Source organism: Triturus cristatus, chromosome 1_2 (assembly GCF_964204655.1).
Source record: "Triturus cristatus chromosome 1_2, aTriCri1.1, whole genome shotgun sequence".
Classification (NCBI taxonomy): Eukaryota; Metazoa; Chordata; class Amphibia; order Caudata; family Salamandridae; genus Triturus; species Triturus cristatus.
In genome coordinates, this window is record NC_140580.1 from 1,118,169,389 (window position 1) to 1,118,193,838 (window position 24,450).

The 24,450-nt window shown below is 40.9% G+C and overlaps 1 protein-coding gene across 1 annotated transcript in view; it reads left to right on the top strand.

The window, feature by feature from the left end:
• RABEPK (Rab9 effector protein with kelch motifs) overlaps positions 1-24,450 on the top strand; it is an 83,897-nt gene that overhangs the window by 38,060 nt on the left and 21,387 nt on the right. The window contains exon 6 of the mRNA XM_085613782.1: positions 8,966-9,115. Within this exon, the coding sequence (XP_085469908.1) occupies positions 8,966-9,115 (150 nt within the window). The remainder of the gene's footprint in view (positions 1-8,965; positions 9,116-24,450) is intronic.

The window sequence follows — 24,450 nt, forward strand, 5'->3', positions numbered from 1 at the left end:
TCTGGCCACAGAATGCTTACAGCCTGAGTCTAAGAGGGCCCTAACACCCTTACCCTGTAGTTTGACACTCACGTAAAATACCGGTCCCGTCTCCTGAGCGTAGAGAAGAGAGCGGGGAAGGTAGCTCACGTCCATTGGTTCCTCCTCCTTATCCCTCTTCTTCCTGCAATAGCGAGCTATGTGCCCCCATTCCCCACAATCAAAGCACTGGGGACCAGAGAAGGGGGTTTGCTCAGGTCGGGCTCCTCTGTTGCGTACTGGCTCAGGGTTCACTTTGTTATTCTTTCGGTCTCCCTTCCCCTGGATGGTAGGCTTGAACGGTCTCTCCGATTCCTTCGGAGGGCGGACTTGAGCTCGAGCGTAGGATGTGGCCATATCCACAGCCTGTTCTAAGGTCAAGCCGGCATGTTGTTTTAACCACCGTTGACTAGGATAGGGGAGGGCCTCCAGGAACTGTTCAAGGTATATTTTCCCCATTACTTCTTCCATACTGGAGTCCTGGGGTTTTAGCCACTGATCCGCCGCTTCCTTTAATTTAAAGAACAACGCTTTAGGTAAGTCGCCAGGTGTTCCTCTCTCTTTCCGGAACCGCAACCGATGAGTCTCGTCATCCACTCCCAACCGGTCTAGTATGTACTGTTTTATGACGGCGTAGGTAGCGGTTCCGTGTTTATTGACAGTCTGATATGCCGCTTGGGCTTCCCCCAACAACAAGGGGGCTAGATAAAAGGGCCATCTTTCTCCTGCCCAGGCACTAGCCCTAGCGGCTCTCTCGAAGTTCAAAAAGAAAGCTAAGGGGTCCTCTCCCGGGGCGAACTTCTGAAGAGGGACCACGGTTCCAGGAGGGGCAGCCGCTCTAGTCTGACCCAGAGAGACCATAAGGTGAGCTTGTCCCTCAGCCAATTTGACCAGGTTGTCTGCTTGCGTTTGAATGGCGGATGTAAAAACGGCCCGATCGGCCTCAGCTTGGGAGGAGGCCCGTTCTATGGCCCACTCCATCTTCGCCTGCCCTTCCTTCATTTGGTGGATAAGGGTGTCCATCCTGTATCGGGTGGTTGTTCGAAAATACTCCTATCTGGCTCACCACTTGTCGCCTAGGCGCTATCCTCCCCTGCATAAACCAAGAACGCCAATGGACCGCTGTACAGGGTTGATGCTTTATTCCAGGACAATACAAGCGTTTTCTAGTTCTCTTTGGGATAAAGATGGTCTTCCTGCTTGGGACACTCCGGGATAGGGATAGGCCTGGTTCCTTGCTGTCGTCGTTCTCCTCGGCGGGGTCCGGGACAGGGAACGCCTCCGATGGTGTCCGTAAAGGAAGGCAAAAGCAGGGATTAGCGTACTATCCTCCGAGTCCGAGAATTGAGGGGGAAAGGGGTGTGAGGGGTCACCGGGGTTCCAGCACCAAAATAACACTCGTGTTGACAACCAAAAACTGAGTGAGTGAGGGATTCTCTGGACACAATTAAACGTCCTCAGCCCGGGTGCCCTCCCGACAGCAAACTCCCTCCCCTAGCGCCCTCCCGGTGGTTTAATAAGCCCAGGATACGACCCCGTACCTTTCCCAGCCACACTCCTCCTGGGGTGTGGCGGGGCGAGAAGTGGTACCGTTGGCCTCCTGGCTCGACGACTCTCTCCGCTCCTCTCTGCTCCTCCGAATTTCGTTCTCCACTCTTCTCCTTGGTCTCCGTCCTCTTCGCTTCGCTCTCCTCGTCTCCGTTCTCTCCTCCTCGGGCTTTCGCGCCGTCAGATCTCCAAACTTCCGCTTTACGGAACTCGCTGCATTCGGATTCGTCCGTTCCCGATGTCGTCATCCGAGCCACACCTCCTTCTGTAGCAATCCAGTCCACGTTAAAGGGGCCATCAGCACCCTGCAGGGGAGGTGTAAAGGTCCCGTCAGTTGTGTCCTTTTCGTGGTTATCCTCTGGTCCCTCGACCAGGCGACAAAGTGTTAGTTTCATTTTATAAAAAGTTACTTCCTTATTTTACCACAAATGTAGAAATGTACTGTATTCTGCTAGGGTACATGGTTTTTATAAAGCACTGTTCTTACAGATTATGTCGAAGCTTTGCACTTGGATGGTTAAGGCGCTGATCTGTGACAGTGGCGTTTCTTATTGGAGAACCTCTGTGATGGCGTTGTTCGGGCACCCGATCGCCCCCCAGTCCAATGTGAGTGTGGAGGCTATTGTTTCAGTGGCATAACTCTGCAGAAATGCTCCATGAGGCAAGTCAGGAAGAGGGCCCTTACAATTTATTGGCCAGTCCCATTCGCATACGTTATATATGTCTTCACTCTGGGTCTGGCGATCCTCATCTAACCCAGTTAATCTGTGGTGTAGTCATATGTCATTTTAGGGTGCTGGTGCCTCATTTCTGAGCAACAGGACTGGTCCCCTTTCATACAGTTTAAATGAATGTCAAAGTAGCCATGGGACTCTGTTGACTGCTGAGCTGTTCCTCTCTGGAGTGTGTAAGAAACCAGATTGTTTAGTCTGTGAGGGAGAGCGAGGCCGCCATCTTGATGGGAACAGTGGTTCAGCGGCCACTAAGCTAAAACATTCTGGCTGGCCCCCCATACAACTCAATTTTCAAAAAGAAGTAAACCAATGGCTCCTTGATTCACATCATATTTAAAGGGAAAGGACATTTTTCGCAAATCATTGTAGAGAAAACGTTATAATACTAATGACAAACTTCTATATAAATCCACATTCATGAATTTTCGCAAATCTACACACTAGGTACAAAGTGATTATTTCCCTGTGCAGAATTCACCAGCTTCTAATGCTTGGCGATAGCTCTCAAAATGAGTCCAATCCTTACAATTACCCAAAGCTTTAGAAAAGAAAGTTACCTCTACCTTGGAATTGTGTAACGATTTGTCTATTAATTTTAATGAAAAAGTTCAGGCCATTTATTCAAGTTTAACAGGAAAAGCTTTTTTTATGGACTTAATAGACTTGACGAGAGATTCCGGCCCCATCGTAGCAACTTTTAAAGACATATCCCTAGAACACTCATCAATTGAATTAAACAAATGAAAATCTGGATTCTCTTTAGATTCTCCCCCACCTCTCATTTTAAGCCTAATATTGGGCTCGATTTATACATTTTTAAATGACATTTTGAATAATTCTTTAAAAACTGCTATAGTGCAGAGGAGTTTGAAACACACATTATTAATCCCTCTATAGAAGAAGCCTAAAGCAGACTCTACCCTACTGAGTAATTTTAAACCAATGTCACTTTTACCGGCAATTTCCAAGATTTTGGAAAAGATTGTTAACCAACAACTGTCTGAATTTCTTGAATAAAGTAATCTTTTACATGATTCACAATCAGGATTTCGTCCTGGTTTCAGCACTTGGTCCGCCCTTCTTGAAGTAACTGAATTTATTAAAGGCAATTTATATCCGAGCACTTCAGCTGTGGTGGTTTTATCGGACCTGTCTGCAGCATTTGATACTGTGTCACATCCAGTTCTGCTAGGCAGACTGCAGGAGTTGGGGATCTAGGGACAGGCTTTTGCAATGCTTAATATGTAAAAAAAATGTAACAGGGCCCTCCTCAGGAGGCCACCACAGTTTGTACCACACATTGCCACTGTACTTACACAACTACTAACCATCGCACTGCTACAAGTGTGACAGTTCAGACTGTCCGAGGCTGCCGAAGCTTTAAGAATGGCTTGGGTGGCAGGTATTAGTTGTTTTTAATGTCTATTGAATTAATAAACAACAGTTTTTTCTGCTCATCGTTAAATTGCACAAACAGCACCACCATGTGGCAGCTGTCATAAGTGCAGGATCCGGCAATTAAGTGCCAGTAATTAAGTACTGGTGCCGAGCACCGTAAACCACCGGCTCAAATTAAGCACTAGGCTTTTGTCTGGTTAAAATCTTATCTGGAGGATAGGACATTGTCAGTTTTACTTCTACGGTCAAACCTGTCCATTATGGAGTCCCGCAGGGCTCTGCATTAAGCCCAACCTTAGTCAACATCTATGTTGAACCACTGGCCAAACTGGTTGAGTCCTGGGGCCTAAATGTTATTTCCTATGCGGATAATACCCAACTGCTTCTGTCATTTCAGGAAGATAGTTGTGATGCTTTGTCAATTTTTAAACCGTGCCTGAGAAGCGTTTCTGAATGTATTGACAGAAATCGTCTTAAATTAAATTCAAACAGAACTGAAATTCTGTTATTTAGAGCAAAGGCCCTCTCTTGGGGAGAGGAGTTGACCTAACGGCTAGGGCGGTCGACCTTGAATCTGGGGAACTGGGTTTGAGTCTCGGCAACGACGCTGAACATCCTGTGATTCTGGGCAAATCACTTTATCTCTCCGTGCCTAACAAAAATGAATGTGTCTTCATGTAACGCAACTGGTGCTATTTAAAGTGCTCTGATAACCAATACCTTCAAGTCAAGTTTGCGCTATATAAAACTCCGTAAAAAAAAAAAAGAAAAAAAGGCCTCCCCAGAGGCTTTTAAATGGTGACAGGAAGAATTAGGGCATGCACCTATGCCCTCTTCTCTAGCAAGACATCTGGGCATGAAACTCGACACCAATTTATCATTTGTTCCTCAAATGCACAATATCTCATCTGTCTGTTTCATGAAACTTAAATCTTTTTAAAAAAAATGCTTCACCTAGTTCTGGATAATACATGGAAGACCATTGTCCATTCACTAGTCACATCGAGGATGGACTATGCTAACATCCTGTACCTGAGACTCCCAGTGAACTTGAAGTAAAGACTCCAGATTATCCAGAATGCAGTAGCTAGACTGATTCTGCGAATTCCTCATCGTCAATCAGTCACTCCTCATCTGAAGCATTTGCACTGGTTACCAGTTCTAAACACATCAAATTTAAGGCGCTGTTCCTTGCCTACAGAGATTTTTATCAGAAAGACCCGGTTTATATTAGGAATAGACTTAAGCCTTACCATCATCTAGGTGGCTCAGATCCAACAATCTTTTGCTGTTACAGGTTCCTAAAATACGCAGAGTTAAAAAGGGTGCAGATCTTTTGCCAATCTTGCATCCAAACTTTGGAAGATCTCCCCATAGCCTTGTGGAAGACTCCGACGGTATTAGTTTTAGAACTAAATTAAAGACCTTTCTTCTTCAATAGGTTCCTAATCAGTTCCTATCTGCCAATGTTACAAACTCTGCTTAGAACCAGGACGCTTCTTTGAAGCAACTATGTGTTGAACGAGTGGTTTATTATTCTTATTACTACAAGTCTAAGTGCGATTAACAAAGCATATTCATACAAAATGTCAGCACTGGATATTTGTGAATACATGGGCAGACCTGTCAATGATTGGCTAAAACTCTCTATCACATTTTATTTTTGGTGGGCAAAATGCACCTCTCAACCCCCTCCTACCCCTATATCCTTCCTTGCAGGGGATATTCCTCGAACCTCTGATAACTGCTTTGTTATTCACTGTGACACAGAATCCCTGGGAATTCACAGTTACAACACATTGCACAATGGCCTGTCACCTGGAGGGTTGGCAGGAGTTAATTATCTTCCATCCACTTCCAGTTATTTTGGTGTGTGGAACAGGTTAGTAATAATGAACCGCAGATGATAAGGGCCTGGCTCGGGCCTGGATCTCTGGGGTGTTAATAGAGAGCATGGTCTTCGTGTGAGGAAGGCCTTTGATTGTGGTTTATTCCAAGTCAGTCTGTCTTCGCTTTACAGGAGGGACCTGACCGTAGAACCATACAGAGTTGGATTTCAAAGGGAGTTCCTTTATTTCAATATGAGAGCCACTGGGTGATAGTGAAGAACTCCACACACCGACCCAGGGCAAGGTTTCCTGGGATTGTTTACAGTAAAACAATAGGAAGTGCAACATAGGAAGGCTGAGTTAGAGGTGGAACTTTTCTGAGGATCGGTTAAACCTGCCTACTATCTATTTCTGACTGTGGCCCTGTGCCTTTCATGGCACACCCAGCTGCCTGGGAGCTTCAGACGTGGCCAGGAAGAAGTCATCTGGCATCTGAAGAAACTTCAACTCTTGGTTGTAGCAGAAATTGGAGAGGCAAATAGGTCTGTCTTACCCTGGATTTGTGGCTGGAAAACCCACAGAAGAACACCCAGAAGATTGGAAACATTTGGGAGTCCCAGCCTGGAAGGTAACTGACCCTGACCTCCCATTTTGTGTATAGCATAAGAGATTGCTGGTAACTGTTAGTTGTTTTTGTAAGTGCGAAAGTGGCCTCTAGTGTACACTTTTGGAACTGCGCCTTGGCCAACATTACACCCACATTGTTCCTACCAGCGTTTTTGGAATTTGCTTTACAAATTCATATCTTCTGATCCATTTATCCAATTTTTCTTGTTTGGTGATGAGTTCTTCTTTCTAATTTTCATAATTTCATTGAAATGGTTTTTAAATTTTACTGATGAGTTTCATGACTTGTGTATTATATAGGCATTGCCTAAATGTTTACCACATGTTTATCTGGAGAAAGGCCAGCTGCTTGGTGTCATTGCTAGTTTCATTGAAAGTGTGATTTACCTAATTAAGTGCTTATTTACAAAATGTTTGGGATTCTATAGTTTTTTCTCCCTTCATTTAATAGTCCAGAATATTACAGATATAATATATAGTCCGCTGAAGGAGAAGACTAGCTGAATTCAAGAGGAGACAGTTGCTCTAAAATATTATCATGCAGCACTCTAGGCTATAAAAATGAAACTTGGTGGATTGAAACTGCTTCTGTGTACTGTTCTATGAGTTGTGTGTATATGGACCATTCATTCACTTTTATAAAATAGATTTCAAAGAACTTGAATTGCTAGGTTCGGCATAAAACAATTCCTTCATATTGGGAAAAAAGTGAGAAAAAGAACAATGATTTTCCTGTAATAAAATAATGAATATAATCATAAATAATAAAGTAATAAAAAGTCTATATTTTAAATAAAAATGACAAAAAATATCCACTCCTTTCACTTCAAATACTAAATTACAACTTTTGAGGAACGTCTATGTGCAAAGTGTGCAGACTGATTATTTTTTTAAGGATTTCTAGAACGCGTTATTGATTTAAAGGTTAACAACAACATATTTACTCTCTGTTACTATGCTAGATGTGTGTCTCGCTTTTAGTTGGAAGTCTGATCCGCAAATTTATGATTTGACTGCTGTATTTGAAGTACTGGTGTTAGTAGATGTGTGAAGAACAACTCATTCTCAAGAAAAAAGAATATACTCTCATTTGAGGTCCACATGGCTTTTGATTTGCAAATAAAGAAAGCGTTACAGAAACTTTACTGTAATTCATCTCATATGCCGTTGAGCTGGTCCCTCCAGGCAAGAGTTGTATTTGTCTTATCAAACTACCCTACAAAAACTAACTTTTGCAGAAACTAAACGTGTTGAATTTCATATTAACTAGGATGACAGAAGATGTGAAGTTAGTTGTATGAAAAGTAGGAACTCCCCTGGCTTGGGTGGGTGTCTGGCAGATATACATCAGACATTTTTTTAAAAAAAATGTCTCCTTATTGTACATGGTATATATTTATTAGTACTGTAGAAATTGTATTGGAAAAACTGGTTGACTGTTGGTGTTAAGAAAATAGAGGATATCTGGAAGAGTAAATCTATATTATTTGTTGAGGTTATTAAAATAAGATTAAGGCTGACAGAATAAGAAAGAAAACTATGACAGGATCCCAGATTGCTCGCTAACATGTTTATTTCAGTACCGAATAAGAGCATTCCGGAAACACCGAAGCGCATCAGCCACTTTAACCACAATACCTCCTTGGCTGCGGATCTGTACTGTCTGATAAAGTGCCAATCCACACATAAGTGAACTCATGTATGGAGTTGGAAAGAGGACACAGAAAACCAAGATTTTAGCAGATTGTATATAAATAGTAGTTTCTTTTTATATCAGAGGGGTGAAAGGCAAAATTGTTTCCAACATTCATGATTGCCTTTTAGGATGTAGGCTTCTGGAATTGGACATAAGATTAAGAGCAGAATACTTGGGTTATCTGAGGTCGATATGCAAGTGGAAGAGGGAGAATGCATTTGGCAGGGAGTATTCCTGAGATGGACACTGGATAGTTCCTCATTAATTGCAGTCACTGACTGTGTTCCTAAGACAAGACATTTTTCTAATCTCTAGTGGAAATGAGTGAATCATGCAGTATTAGTTGCAAAATAAGTAATTTTGTAAAGACGGAAATTAAATACGCAAAGAAACACAGAAGAAATACTTTGTGGACCTTTCAGAAAAATGTAAAGCAATGTTTGAATGAAATTCTACATTGAAAGATTGCGCTGATCCACATACACAACAGAAATTTGAGCATGCATAACATCATCCCAGCTCATGTCAAGAAGTACAAGCACACACCTATTCACAACAGCCTCAAGCCTCCTCTGAGCAGAGCTAAGGCTTTTGTAACGTTCCTGGTGTACACATGTGCCCGCTAGCTCCTATGACTGCACGTTGTCATATCATGGAAATTCTGCATTAGGAGCTGCCAGGCTTTGCCTTCCTTCGTTAACATAATGTTGTATCCATCTGTTCTCTGCATAACATATTCCAAATATTTAATTATTAATTTTCTGGCCAAAGGTTTTGTTTTATTCTTCAACTGGCACTCCTGTTTTGTAAGCCCTTCTTTTCCTTCACTGGAAATTGCTAGGCCCCTCTTTTCCCCAGTGTCCATTGCTGAGCTTCTCCTCATAGGACTTACAAACCAGTTACCATTTCAAATGCTGCAGACTGTCTTTAGAAGTTAGGACAACGACATCAGAGCGAATGTCATGATCCCCTCAAACTAGCGTGGTGTAGACCAGTGGTAGACTGTCAGTAACCTAATCCCAAGGCTTGGACCTCTATGCCTTTGTTGCAAAAGCCGTGCTGGGAATCGTACATCCACTGTTTATATAAAAGAAATCTGTCTCTGTTTGTTGTAGCAACGCTGACATGGACACAACCAGAAGTATCCGGAAAACCTCCAGCAGCGAGACATGGTCATGTGATGGTTGCAGTGGGGACCAAGCTTTTCGTGCACGGTGGAATGTCGGGGGATCAATTTTATAATGATATGTGCTGCATTGACACAAGTAGGTACGAGTAGTTCATGGAATGTGTACATACTCAATGTGAAAGGACTTTGAGGTCTACTGAATAGGATTTAGCTTTATTTGTTTTAGATAGTTTCAAACAACGAAAATGTTCTTAATTGTTCCAAAGTGTAGTTTTTGTGTTATCATTATTGTTGTGTGTTTAAAAATGTCAGCCAAAGCAAATCAAAAACAAAAACTAATTACATTTCCCAAAAACAAAGGATAAAATATTAAACAATAAAATCGCCCCAGCTGCTTCCCCACCTTGTCCACCTTCACTAACCCCTCACAGGCATTTACCACCTGCCTGGAGCAATGTTTACAAAGCAGGATTTTTATATGTCAAGATCGTTTATGCAAAATACAGACAAAAATGCAAATTGAAAACAAATTAACACATCACCCTAGCAGCATTCTGGGTGTGATCAATGCGGAGGATTGAAACACCTCACCATTAAATGTTATTTATCCTGAAAATAATACAATAGTAGATCAGTGTCAGGCTCTTTACAACAAAGGAGCATGTCATTAATTACTATTTATGTGAATAGAGAATTCCTCCTCCGACCATTCAAATGGAGTATCATGTCCTTAGTGTATGTTAAGGGTTTCCATTGGAGATATTCGTTTCTTAGTGAAATACGGAGCGTGGAGCGGTTAAGAGGAACATCAAGGCTATTGACAGCGTGCATGTGCAGATGATATTAAGTACATGCTGCAGCTTAAATACATGTACTACATGCTGACTGCATCTATTGCATGGCATCCTTTATTTGTGTATGGGGATGTTGGCACACGCTGTTCCCCAATCCAGTAGTCTGTAATCTACCTATATGGCAATATCTAGTGTGCCCTCAAACCATTCCACTAATCCATGTTGAGCCACCAAAGTAGCACCATACTTGCCTCGGAAGAAAGAAAAAGAGATTATGTAAAGTAAAAAGCTTGTGTTCACATTTTGTAGCGAATTGTAATGGACAGATGCATAAATGTGGCCCAGCATCTTGCATATTTCCTTTATATAAAAGTGAATTCTCAATGATAACTCATTTATTGAAAACTTCAGGAATACAGAAATAGTTTCCACGAAAAACCCAGCAATTCCAGTTCGTGAAGTCTGCTTGATTTATAAAAACTGATCAGGAATCTCAATCTTGCTAAAGGCAGGTAGCCCAGTTTATTTGATTCGGGGGGGGGTGGGGGGTGTCTACTTCAGGAGAGATAAAAAAAACATGTATTCTGGGTAAACAACTCTAGGTCCACCACTTGCTAGTACCGACTGTGGATTCCTCTTGACTTAATGTGGGACAGATGAGATATCAAAGAGAAGGTACTGAGAATTATGCATACTTAAACTTTAGCCTCACTAGCCAGTTAAGAAGGAGAAGCAGGTTTCTCAGAAGGTGGATTTCCTCCTGCCCGTATAAAACCGGTGCAGGTTGTTAACTAGTTATGTGTCTTATTTTCTTCTATATGGTGTAAAATGCTCTGAAAGCTTTTGGGATGATGACTCATTTGCATTATAGCTCCTTAATCAAGAATGTTCACAAAGTCCTTGTCAGAATTGTTTGTCATTAGGAATAGGTCGACCTGCCATAAGCTCCCTTTAAACTCAGCCTGAAAGCCTATTAAGTTCTCTTACTCTAATGTATCAGTTTGGGAAAAACTGAGTTACCCCGCCTTTCGAAGAGAAGAAAAGGGAAGCAGCGTCTTTGTATTCACCTGTAACGTTGCCTTTGCATGCTTCTCTTTTAGAGGTACTGCTTCTCCAAAGCAGGGAAGTGTCAGGCCGAAGAGTAAATAGATTATTGATTCTGTTGAGATTTACACAAGTTTCTATCCCCAGCAGAGCAGCCTACCCGCTGTTCACTCTTTTGCAAACCTAAGGACCAATACACCCAGTGCATCAATGTTGCACTTCATCGAGGGATACAAATGTACCCATGAACATTTGTAGCTCGTTTACAATATTGACAGACAATGTTCTGCGTTTGAACCCCATCTCCAGGGTTGGTATTTTTATTGAGATGTCTACAAAAATTGAGAAAGTGATTGCTAGCATCACTGTGAAAACAGATGACCTTTTGGCCCAGACGTGATAAAGTCTCCAAATGCCCTCTGAACTCTGATCAATTAAAGATATTTGCCAAAGTGAGTGACTTCATGTTGCTGGCCCATTTTTTTCTCCGTAGAATATTTAGCAGGATTGATTGCACTCTGGATAAATTCTGTGGGGCCAAAATTACTTTCCTCCCAACAAAGTCTAGAGCATTCACCCTTCCCCCCCCCCCCCCCCCACCCCCCCACAAAATATTTTTTATTGGCAACTGTCAGGTAACAAAACTTGGGCACAACTCGTCTTGACCATAGACATAGTCTGTGATCAAAGACATCTTAATCTTCCCATCTCTCTCCAATCTCCTGCCCAGAAAGTCAGGCTCTTATGAATTTAGTTCCAAGGATAGTGTCCCCAAGCTAATCACGGTTCTGGGTGAGAGGGGCATAAGATTATTGTTTGTAAGTTATACAAAAAGCACAAAACCTTATCAAGAACATGAACCCTCTGTCTTAGACTAACTAAGAATTGATGGTGGCTGCATAGTGCAGTCTGGAAGATGCATCACCAACATCCTTTTCCTTTCAAGCTCTTAGGTTCTGGTGAGGAATCGGCAGTGCGCGCGATCCAAGTTGACCGCCGCGCTATGAGCTCCGGTTTTTTACCTGCTAAGATGACTAAATTGAATGCCGATAAGGATTACACCATATCTGTTTTTGTCACCCAGGTGCTCCTTTATGCTTGTAGTGTCGGTGGGCTGAAATTCAGAGGTCTGGTGCCTCTATACAACGAACGGTAGGCGTTTTTCCTTCCTCCTCAGAAGGGCTCCTGCTTCCCTCTATTCTCTCTGTGGGCTTCACACACAGAGGAGGCGGGCTTGACTTGCTGGGCACCTCCTTTCTTCAAAAGCCTCTCCTCTCTTAAAGGGGTTTTTGTTCCTGCCTCCTGCTGGCCACCACTTTCATTTCTGCACAAAATTAAAGAGATGTTATCCTTTTTTATTCCTTATGAAGCTTTATTGAGACATTGCTTTGTGACTTTTTGGAGCTGTTTTTTTCTATATTCATCATATTTTTCCGTCAGAAAACCACATTTCACTTCAAATCTTTGCTATTTGTGGTATAATTTATTTATTGTTACTTGCTTGCTCTCTGTTTGTCGTATGGATTCCAAAACCGCGTAAAATAAACGTAAATAAGCTCTTTCACCTCCTCCTACCAAATCCAAAGTCATTGACTCACAAGATAATTCACTGGCAAAAAGTTTGGAGGAAATTCAAGCTATACATAATAACACTGACACAATTTCTTCAGATATCAAAAATATTCAGAGAGATATGGCTTCATTATCAATGAGAGTTGCAGACAATGAGATTAAAATTTGTGATAATACTAAAGCCATCACGACTATGGTTCCACTTCTTTCTCAGGTTGCGTCTCTCCAACGTTCCTTACTGGACTTGGAGAATAGAAATAGACAGTACAACTTAAGCATATTTAATGTCCCGTAGGGAGTTGAGGGTCAGAGTTGTCGTCTTTTCCTTGAAAACCTTATGCCCAAAATATTAATTATCACATTTCCAGAATGTTTTGAGATTGATAAAGCTCACAGAATTCCCTCAACTCGAAAACCTCGCCAGGTCAAACCAAGGCAAATCATATTTAAAGTTCTGAGGCATCATCACCTCCTCTTCATAAGAAAAGCTGCCAGAGAATTTCCGTCGCTCCTAATTGAAGGAAATAAAGTCTTTATTCATCAAGACTTTGCAAAGGAGGCAGTTCAAATACAACAACAATTTTCAGAATTAAGACCTCATCTGCTTGAAGCTGGTTACAAATATGGACTTTTTGACCCTGAATTATGCGCATCTGGAAAAATGACGTCTCCAAGTCTTTTTCAGCTCCTGCAGATTTAATCAGTTTTTTTGATCAACACAACCCTATTCTCATGGACTCACAGCCTTCTGGTTCTGCGAGCTAATGTTTTATAGTCCTTAATGTAGGTTGTTATTCTCTCAGTATGCAGGTGCATATGTTGGTGGTTTTTCTTCCTTTGCACCTCCGTTTCCAATGTTCTGTTGGTATGAGGTCTTTGTGACTGACCTCTCTGTATGTTGTTCGTCTTGTTTTGTCTTTTTTATATGGGCTGCTATTGTTTTTCTTTCTTTCTTTCTTTCTTTCTTTCTTTCTTTCTTTCTTTCTTTTCTATTAATTATAGGATAATATGTCTAGGCCACGTAAGTTAACTGTTGCTTCCTTGAATGTGAAAGGTCTGAGACACCCTGTTAAAAGACGTAAAATTTTAGAGTATCTCAAAAAGTCTAATGTAGATATTTATTTTGTACTAGAAACCCATGTGGATGATAAAATATTACATACTATGTCTAGGTTGGGTAGGGCTTATAGTTTCGTCTCCTGCTGCAAAATGTAAAAATGGTGTAGCTATATTCTTTTTCACACAGAGCTCAGGTACAACTATTGTCTCATCATCATGACGCAGATGGTAGATTTGTTTATGCTAAAGTTCAAATTGACAAACTCAATTTAAATTTGGTCAATATCTATCCTCCTACATCTGATGATCCTGCCTTTTGGTCTTATGTCTCTACTGAAGTGCTCAAAATTGGTAATGTGTCCCTTATAGTAGGTGGTGATTTTAATCTTATCAGGGATCCTTTGTTGAACCGGTATCTGCTTGCAAATTCCGGCCTAATAAGGCATTTTTTCTTTAAAAACCTTCCTTTCTGTTACCAAATTGGTTGACTTTTCGAGATTGGAACATTTTACAGATTAAGAATTTACCTTTTATTCCAATGCTCACTTCTCTTTTTCTAGAATTGATTACTTATTTACTTCACGTAACCTATGTCATATTATTAGTGTGGCAATTATACATCCTATTACGGTTTCAGACCATGCTTTGATTTCTTTTTCTTTATGCATTTCTGGCCTCCAAATTCCTAATAAAAAATGGAGAATGAACTCGGACATAGTTCTTAATCCAACCAACTCTAAAAAAATGGCCTTAGCTATTAGTGATTATTTTTTTAATAATAATTCTTGTGACACTTCCAAAATTATACATTGGGATGCTTTTAAAGCCTACATTCATGGAGCTTCAATTTCTATTATGGCGCATGAAAATAAATCTTTTTATTCTCACCTCACCGAAGCAGAGAAACAGATTGCATCTGTGGAGAGACTTTATATTACATCTATAGATTCACAATATAAATCCCAACTTCAGAAATACAGATACGAATATGATTGTATGCTTAGTAACAGAGCAGGTTTACTTATTTTGAAAGAAAAATCTAATTTTCATTTTAATTCCAACAAACCTGGTCAACTATTAGCTAATTATATACCCCTCAAGCGAGACAGAATTCAAATTCCAGCCATTAAAACGAATAATGGTACATTGGTGTCAGATGTTGAGGATATACTGAAAGAGTTCCTTTCCTTCTACTCTTCTTTATATCACAAACCTCTCGCTCCTCATAACAATGTTATCAGTGATTTCCTTAATTCTTGTCATTTGCCTCAGATTTCTGATACTGATAGATCAACCTTAGATAGCCCCATAGACATTAAATACATTTTTGCAGCAATTAATGCATTAAATTCCAAAAAAACTCCTGGCCCAGATGGAATTTCGGCTGAATTCTATAAATGTTATCAGGACCAATTATCCCCTTTCTTACTTTCCCTTATTACAGAATTTCAGCGTACTTCCATGATGGGGGATCTTTTAATGAAGCCACTATAATTGTTGTTCCCAAGCCCAATAAAAAACATACCTTAGTATCAAATTTTCGTGCCATTTTTCTAATTAATCAGGACTGTAATGTATATGCAAACATTTTAGCGAATAGATTATCACCCTTACTATCCACTATTATACAATCTGATCAAACTGGCTTTATGAAAGGTAGATTATCCGCTCATAATACCGGGTTGCTTTGTCATGTATTATCCCTTGCCAAAGAATCCAGATGTCCAATTGGCGTAATGGCCTTAGATGCAGAAAAGGCATTTGATAAGGTTAATTGGCATTTTTTATTTAAAACTCAAGAAGTATTCCGTTTTGGTCCTAATTTTATTAATATGATTGAAGCATTGTATTCAGCCCCCTCAGCTTCTATTTTTGCCAATGGTGTCTGCTCTCCTTCATTTTGTTTATATAGAGGCAGTCGCCAAGGATATCTTCTTTCTCCTTTACTTTTTCTTATTGCAATAGAGCCTCTTTTATGCGCTCTTCGAATTAGTGATATATATACAGGTGTTGTTTTGAAAAATACTAACATTAAAATGTCTGCATACGCTGATGATGTGTTATTATATGTTAATGATCCCCTTACCTCTATACCTATTATTCTTGATATTATTCATAAGTATGCTGATGTTTCTTGTTATTCCCTGAATACTAATAAGACAGAATTGTTTCCATTAAATATTTTTTGTAATTCTACAATGTTGACAAATACTGATATAGTATGGTCCCCAAAAAGACTCAAATATTTGGGAATAACATTTACTGATTTGGTTAAAGATGCAGTTGAAACCAATTGTTCCACAATTTTAACGAATACCAAAGAGAAACTGGATAGATGGTCTAATCTTCATTTAAGTTGGTGGGGACGAATTGAGGCACTTAAAATGTCTATAACCCCACAAATTCTATACCTATTGTCTATGATACCCTTTTCTTTCCCGTCCACTTTGTATATTAAAATATATAAGTTATTTACTAAGTTTATCTGTAATAATAAACCCGCACGAATTAGTCTTAAGACTTTACAACTGCCCAAATATGAAGGTGGGGTTGGTCTTCCAGATTTAAAAAAATATCATTTTGCATTCCTTGTGGCACAATGTTCCTTATGGTTCCATGTTATTGCTCCTTTTAATGCACCTAAATGGCTTATCCTGGAGAAAAATATTTTTGCTCCATATCCATTACCTGCGTTCCTAACCGTGGCAAATGGCTCCTTTGGTAAATGTTCCCACATTATTGCCAACTCTAAACTTGCCCTTTTATCATTTGATAGTAGCTTTTCTATTACTTTGGCTTCCACTAAAAAAGTTTCTCTTTGGTTCATTCCTAAACTCCAATATCGTTAGCATATTTCTTTCTGGAACTTATGGATTACTGCTGGTATTTTCTTTGTTTCTGACATATGTCAATATGATATGTTTTACACATTTGATGTTATTCAAGCTAACTATAACCTTCGTCTGAATTGTCTAAATATAAATTACTATGCACTGTTCTTAATGCTTATCCGCACCTACTTTTTATGTCTCAATTTTCTGGTATGGAGTTTTGTATTTCTGTGTTCAGTCGCTCAGGTCAAATAGCCTCTAAAGTATATGAAAAACTTACCACTCCTAATTCGTCCTTCACACATCTTAATCAAAAATGGTCAACACACATAAATCTTCAATCCCCTAGCATATCCTGGAAAGACATTTGAAAATCTAACACAGCTAACTATCTTCTGGCTACTCTCATACAAACTAATATTTATCTGCTTTACCAATGCTTTTGGTCTCCAGACAAATTATATAAAGCTAGACCTCTAGATACTCCAAATTGTTGGCATTGTCAATCTACAACTGGTGACCTACAACATTTATTTTTCAATTGTTCTATCATTCATCAGTTTTTATCAGAGGTATGGAATATTATATCCCAGATCCTTAAGATCCAAACATCTTCTCTTTTTAAATCTACATTTTTCCCTATGGATTGTAAACTGTTTGATTTCCTTATTCCTACTGCAATCAAATATATTACTTGTAATTGGAAAGATGCTACATTACTCTCAGTTAATGCATGGTAGGAATGGATTATTTTTCTTAGACGGGGGCAATGTTCTTTTCCACGTTCTCCTAATGATTCCCCTCCTTCTAGGTCTAACATGTGGTCCAGTCTTGATTCCTACATCAGTGCATGTTCTTCAAATTTAAAATACTTATTTGCATCTTTATCAGTCAACCTCTGTTCAATGCAGCCCTTTTTTGTTTATATTTCATTTATATCTATTATGCATTCATTAATGTTGTTATAGGTATTCTATTTAATTGCTAATGGATGTTTATATTCCTTATATTGCAATATGTTCCTATACCTTATTGTTCGGTATTATTCTTTGTATTGTGTGTTTAATACTTATGAAAAGTCAATTTAATAAAACATTTTGAACTTTAAAAAAAAGCTCTTAGGTTCTCCATATAGTCGACTGCAGCCTTAAAGTGTAAAAACATAAAGCACCTCCTTTTTTAGTCATTCTCAATAACACCTTTCCAGGGACCCCAAATCAAGGTCAGAAAACAGTGTGAATCTCTTTCCCATGAAAACGCATCTTTTTTTATTGCTGTCTCCTTCAGAATTGCCTCATGTCCTCCCTTTGCAGGACCACAAACGTGGCCCGCTCTTCACTGTTTCCAACGTGCCCACAGTCACCTACAGGATCCTCCCTCCTAGCTCTGAATTCCCCTTATTTCAAAGGAATGTCTCTGTCAGATGTCTGTGATCCTGAACTTTTTCCATTTCCGACCAGCCCAGCAACTGTAGGTTCCGGACATGCTTTGCATTCTCCATGCAGTCAGCTTTCACCTATAAGCATATCACCACTAGTAGCATACAATTTTGCAACTGTGTGCCTGGCAGTAATCTCTTCCAGCTGTCACAATGCTATCTCTGCTTTCAATAGCTTTTTGCCAATGTAGGTCACTTCTTTCTACGCACAAGTAATTTTTCCCTCCGGTTGGTTTGCTTTAGCATCAAAAGGCACCATATGCCTATAAACTTTGTCTAATTTGTCATGCATTTTCTCCATAGAGGCCAAGAGATTCCACTTTCCTTTTCTTAACTGTTCAGCATATCCCTTTTCTTCAGTCGTACCATCATAAAAATCTTTTTTGAAGAAGCCTACTGGGGGAGAAATCGCTCCTCCTCACTGCTTGACATGGCACATTGGGTTCCTGGGCCAGTTATTTTGCATTTTCGCCTTTCTTCAAGTTTTAGTGAACCACCTCCTTCAACATTTGTTCATGCAGAGGTCAGAACGGTCTTATGGTGGTGTGCTCTCATGGAGCTGGCACATGAGCCATAACGTACATCTGGCCAATTTCAATCTCCTAAGCACCAGAGGCCTTGCAACGAAAGGCCATCCCTGGCCTCCAGGTTCGGAGCGGGCATTTGTGTGTCTCGGCCAAGGCAGCAATGTCATGCCTCCATATGTGCTAGGGGGCACCTCAAGTCCACACCAAGGGAAGTTCCTCGGTCCTGATGTTTTAATAGTAGGCACTTATTGTCTAAAGCACTGCCCTTCACCTCTCCAAAGTAACCTGACTTGTTTTCTTACACAGATGCCTACAGCAATCTCCATTATTGATCGGATATGGAGGCTGCTCTATGTATGTCAGGGCAAAGGCTTCTTACCAAGAAAACACTTTTGCTTCACCAATAGGTCTTGATTTCCAGAACTTGCCCTTGAACTCTCATCAACCCCTCCATGACATATGGGGCAAAGTTGTATCTCAAGGCGGGTGAGGGATCCTGTGAACTCGCAGTCACTCACTGAGCTCCATGAAAATAGGCCCATCTTGCAGTCTGCATGGCCACGTCCCTGAGCGGTCATCTTTGAGGGAGTTGTTGACCTCTAGGCCCATCATCCCTGTCATACTTGCATTTGAGTTCTAGGCAGTAAATGGTGTGTCGCTACTCTTCAGCTTACTAATGCATCATGTCTTCTGGATCAAACATAGGAAGGCCTTATTTTGAGTGCCAGAAACGTCACACCAAGTCAGATAAGGAATAATCGATAATACTGTCCTTAGATGATCACAGATCCGTATTATTAGCATACCTGTGGTCCCTGCTTATCCAAGGCTGTTTGTTTTTCATCTTGGCAAAAAGGGTCTCTGCATATTCCTGCATCAGAGACTGAGCAGACTCCTGAATAAGAGATTGAGTAGACACCTCCCCCCCCAACCCCTCTTCCCCATTGCTAAGTGGGAGGCACATTTTGCTTCTAAAGCAATGACTTATTCAGTTATACAGGAAGGAATTCCAAGAGGTGGTTGCTACTAATTCTAAGATTTGATGTCCAGATAGGTCTTCCACTCCCAAGAGCAGATGACGGACGCCTGGGGCACCACAGAAGTCTAAAATGATTCTTTCCCTTGGGTTATCTGGTGCCAACCAGACATCAACACCAGTGAACTTTGTACACTCTTTCACTTTTGCTTTTGTCTTCACTGTTGTGTTGGTATAAGTGCACTCGCTTTATTGTTTGTACATTGAGGGTGCTGGTAATCACCAGCCTCATGCCTTGAAGGATGCACCCTTCCTGTGGCATGGATATTTCATGTGCTACTAATTTGTCTCTGACTGCTGGTGTCTTGCCTTTGTTGTTGTCTAGCAGGTTTTTCCATTTATTAGAGCAAAAGGCTTTTGTCATTGCTTGGAGACATAGTTCTTTATCCATCTTCTGGATCCTCTTCGGCAGGATGGGCAGTTTGGGGAAAGTGATTGTGAGGAAATGTGCACATGTTCTTCCTGGTTTTCTAACTTTGTCTTTCTCTGGCTGTGCCTTTTTGTGGGTGCTGGGGAATAAAATTAGCGGGAGTATCTGAGCAGTGTCAATATTTTTCCGTGACCCAGTACTCCCTAGCCCTACTCCTAGCCCATTTTCTATCTGAGGTAGTGCGTGTGGTGCAGAACCTCAAAAGATAAATACCAGTGGCTTGTGATATGCAAATAGATTGAACCAGTGCCAGAGAACGTTCACATGGGAATTCTGGCAGTGGCAAAATATAGCAATGATTTCTCACTCAATTTAGGAGCTCTTTGGTATTCCCGGCCCTATTGGTTTTCACAGTGAAACGTTTGGTAACGTGTCGTTGGCTTGTTTGAGGACAGCTTCTAGTTTATAGGGACTCTTTCTATGTGCTTCACCTCGTGTGCATGCTCTGTAGTTCTTGTTCTTTGATTTGGATCTTCTGGAACCTAAATCAGTTCTATAGATCTGCCCATTTGTAGTTCATTTTGTGATTCCATGTCAAGCTCTTGCAGGGGGGTTTTCCTCTGATTGGGCTAGTGGTGTCATTTTATCATCTGAGCCTAAAATTAATTGTCCAGCTTGATGGTATTGCACATGTTCGCTATTTTGCTTAATTTAGCATGAAATACAGAGGGCATGCTGTTCCCGGCAAACTTGACACGGTACAGCTATCTCATACTCTGTGTTCACGTGTTCTTAGAAGTAGAAGTCTTATCCCCAAGAGCGCTGCCTCAATTTAGGTTATGCTCTTCCTCGCCTACTTTGTGTAGCAAGAGTGCTCTCTTGGCTGACTTACTTGTTCCTTTATGGCTTACAAAATCTCTCTCTCTTCTCTCTCTCTCTCTCTCTCTCTCTCTCTCTCTCTCTCTCTCTCTCTCTCTCTCTCTCTCTCTCTCTCTCTCTCTCTCTCTCTCTCTCTCTCTCTCTCTTTCTTTCTCTCTCTCTCTCTCTCTCTCTCTCTTTCTTTCTTTCTCTCCCTCTCTCTCTCTCTCTCTCTCTCCCTCCCTCTCTCTCCCTCTCTCTCCCTCTCTCTCCCTCTCTCTCTCTCTCTCTGTTTTTGTACTTCTCTCTCTCTCTCCCTCTCTCTCTCTCTCTCTGTCTCTCTGTCTCTCTCTCTCTGTTTTTGTACTTCTTATGTCTCCATGCCTGGAGCCATGCATGCAGGGAAGGACAGCCTGACATTAAGCTTCTAAAGTGACTGTACTAGCTGGGATCTTCCATCTAGTTTGAGGGTAATTTGTGGTCCTATTTTTATTCATATATTTTTTGTAAAAATCAGTCCATATTTGGCAGGATATTCGAGGTAAATTTTAGATCTTTCTTTTTATTTAATGTCTTGTATTTATGGGGATAAATCTTGTGTATATGCCTTACCCTCATCCTCAACCTGAAACTTTGCTTTTGTTCTTAAATCTAACCATTAAGCAAGTATATACTAAAATTGTATGCAGTGAAATCCCTCACCCTAGTCTTTTACCCATTCCATAGATGTCTCCCTAATTTTCATCTTGCTCCATATTTTATTCCTATCCCTGATCCCTTCCCTACCAAACCGCAGCCCTAAACTTAACCCTTATACTGAGTTTTAATGTTTTTTCCTTCAGAAGCAATCCTTCACTGTTACCACGACCCCTCCCTGGAATCCCTCAGCCTTCAAAAAGCACTGAAAAATTAATCACTTCATCTTGATCTAATGCTTGCTTTCTTCTCAAAATCCTATAGATCCTTTTTCCAGATGTTTTCCAAATTTGAAGTTGTCCTACCTTTCAACTCACCCTTCTTATATATGTAAAGCGCCATAATTCCTCTGGTTGATGGCACTATATAAAAATATTAAATGAATACATCAGTCCAGTCCAAGAGTACTTGTATGGGGCCCAGTTCTACGCAGGTATCCAAGTGCTTGTTCAACACCTCAAAGAGTTGGCCAGGTCTTACTCTTTCGTGTATCATCTGGGAGGTTACTCCATAATCTAGCACTCTCCACTTGCAGCATCCTGTTACCAGTGGAGCTTCTGTTGATCCACACGATAACCAATAATCCTTTCTCACCTGGTCTTAAAACTGATCCCAGGTAGTACTGTCTCATTCTTTCCTTCCGATGATGTCAGGGGCGTGGTGAACCCCCCGCTTTAGCAGCTACAGTGGGGGAGGGGTTTTATGGGCCTCTTATTTGCAACATGGCAGATAAAACCTCTTACACAAGAAGGATGGGCTTATAGAAAAGGGAAAGGTGGATGAACGAGTGGCTGCATTAGTAGGTGCATTATATGGATGCATGAGTAGTGAAATAAAGGGTGGGTTAAAGAATGGATAAATGAGTGAAGTATGGGGCAAAAGGGTCGATGGGTGAATTAACGGATGAGTGGGTGAACGGATGGGTGGGCAAAACGCTGGATTGATGGGCGGGTAAAAGGATTGGTGGGTTAAAGGATGGATGGGTTATTGAAATGATGAGAGAGTGAAAGGATGGAAGATGAGTGGGTGAAAAGATGGGTGGATGAGTGGATGAGACGATGGATAGAAGAGTGAATGAAAGGATGGTAGAATGAATGGAAGTCTGAGACGATAGATGGATAGGTAGTTGAAAGATGGCAGTGTAAATGGAAACCTAAGAGGATGGATGGATGGGTGGTCAGTTTAAATAGTGGCAGAGTAAAGTGAAATCTAAGGAGATGGATGGATAGGTGGGTGAAAGGATGGTTGAGTGAATGGAAAACCCAGAGGATGGATGGATGGATGGATGGAGGAGTAAATGGAAATCAGAGGATGCATGGATGGCAAAGTAAATGGAAATCTGAGAGGATGGATGGATGAAAGTACCGCAGAGTAAATAGAAATATGAGACATTTAATGGATGGATGACTGGATGAGAGGACGGCAGAGTAACTGGAAATCGGTCAGGGTGGATGTATCAGAGGGTGAATGGATTGCAGAGTAAATGGAAATCTGAGAGAATGGCTGGATGGGTGAGTGGGTGGATAAAATAATGGCAGAGTAAATTAAAATCTAATAGGATGAATTGATGGATGGATGACATAGAAAATGGAAATCTGATAACATGGATGGGAAAGATAATGGAAATCTGAGAGGATTGAGGATAGATAAATGGATTGACAAAAAGATCAATTGATGGATGAAAGACTTTATTGATAGATGGCTAAGTCAAGTGATTGGTGTATGGGTAAATGTATGAAGGGATGCATGTATAGATGATGGATGTGTGAACGCATGGATGGATGAAATAGCCAATGGATGAGTGGAATGGTGAAAGATTGAATGATGGATGAAAGAATGAATGGATGACTGAATGTACAGATGAAAAGATGAATATCAACGGGTAGATGGAAGGGTGACAAAATGAATGGATGGATGCTTGAATGGAAAAGAAAAAGGCACTCCTGTAGAGAGGTTGAGGTCCATTAGCCTCGATTGCTTGCTGCCATCAGATTGAACTGCAAGTAACAAAAGGATCTCGGTCTTAAAAGCAGTAACCGACTTACCCATTTACATCAAGTGAAAATCTGTCATCTGCGTGTTATATAATGTGCTTTTCATGAGACATATTAACCCTCTATGCTACTTTGATTAAAAACTAGGACTAGATAAAAACAGGTCTCTCTAGATAATACGTTATCCTCAAGAGTTACCTACCATTATTATTATTCCCTGAGATTGAGCTGACCGCAAAGATCTCCGCAGCAGGTGCCTTAACCTCATGAGATATTTTAAAATACAGATTGTGCAACTAATTAAGCAGAATTAGATTTCCCTCCATTTTTAGGTCGAGCCTAGAGCCAGCGCGCATGCGCTGCTCTACGAGACTTGTTGTAGTGGAGTAGGAAATAGAAGTTCCACCCACTTTCCGCCCATATTAGCCATTGGTTTGTGTCTTTGTCCGTCCTAAATTCTGGCTTCTGATTCGTAAATAGGCTTGTTAGTCCCTCCTTAGTACCCCCTCTTCTTCATTTGTCACCTCCCATAGTGACTGGCCCTTTTACTTCGGTTGTTACACGGTACCTGTTATTTAGTCTTTAAGCACTATTTTCTTTATCCAGTTTCTCTTACTGCTGGCATGACATGATTTGGTGCCGTCTTTAAAACCCCGCCCTCCCTCCCGTTGTCCGTGCCTTCTTTATCCCCCCGTTGTCCATGCCTTCTTTACCCCACCCCTTCCCTCCCGTTGTCGTGCCTTCTTTAACACCCACACCCTCCCTCCCGTTGTCCGTGCCTTCTCCCCCCTCGCCTGCCCTCCCTCCCGCCCTTTGTCCATGATGCCTACCATTGGCAGTGCAATAGGTCTTGCATTTACGCAAGTTTGAGCTATTGGCATTGTAAATGACAATGCCTTTTAGTTATGTTTAAGTTTTTAAAACATAAATAAAACGCATTGTCATTTACATTGCCAATAGCTTAAACTTGTGTAAATGCAAGACCTATTGCATTGTACATGCTTGTTCTTCGTGTTGCCAATTTCTTTAAGGCAGTGTTTTAAAAAAAAAAAAGTATAAGTTGAAGCCCAGGGGATGTGTCAATATTTTGCGTCACTCCCATTCTGCCTAACTTAGTGAGTTCCCCCACTTCCTTTTTTTGGACTTGTGCCCTGTTTGATGTTATCACTGAGGACACACACCAGCCTTGTGCCGTCTGCATTTATATAGAACTCTACGCTGGTCCGCATTAGTCGAACTCCACATGTGAACC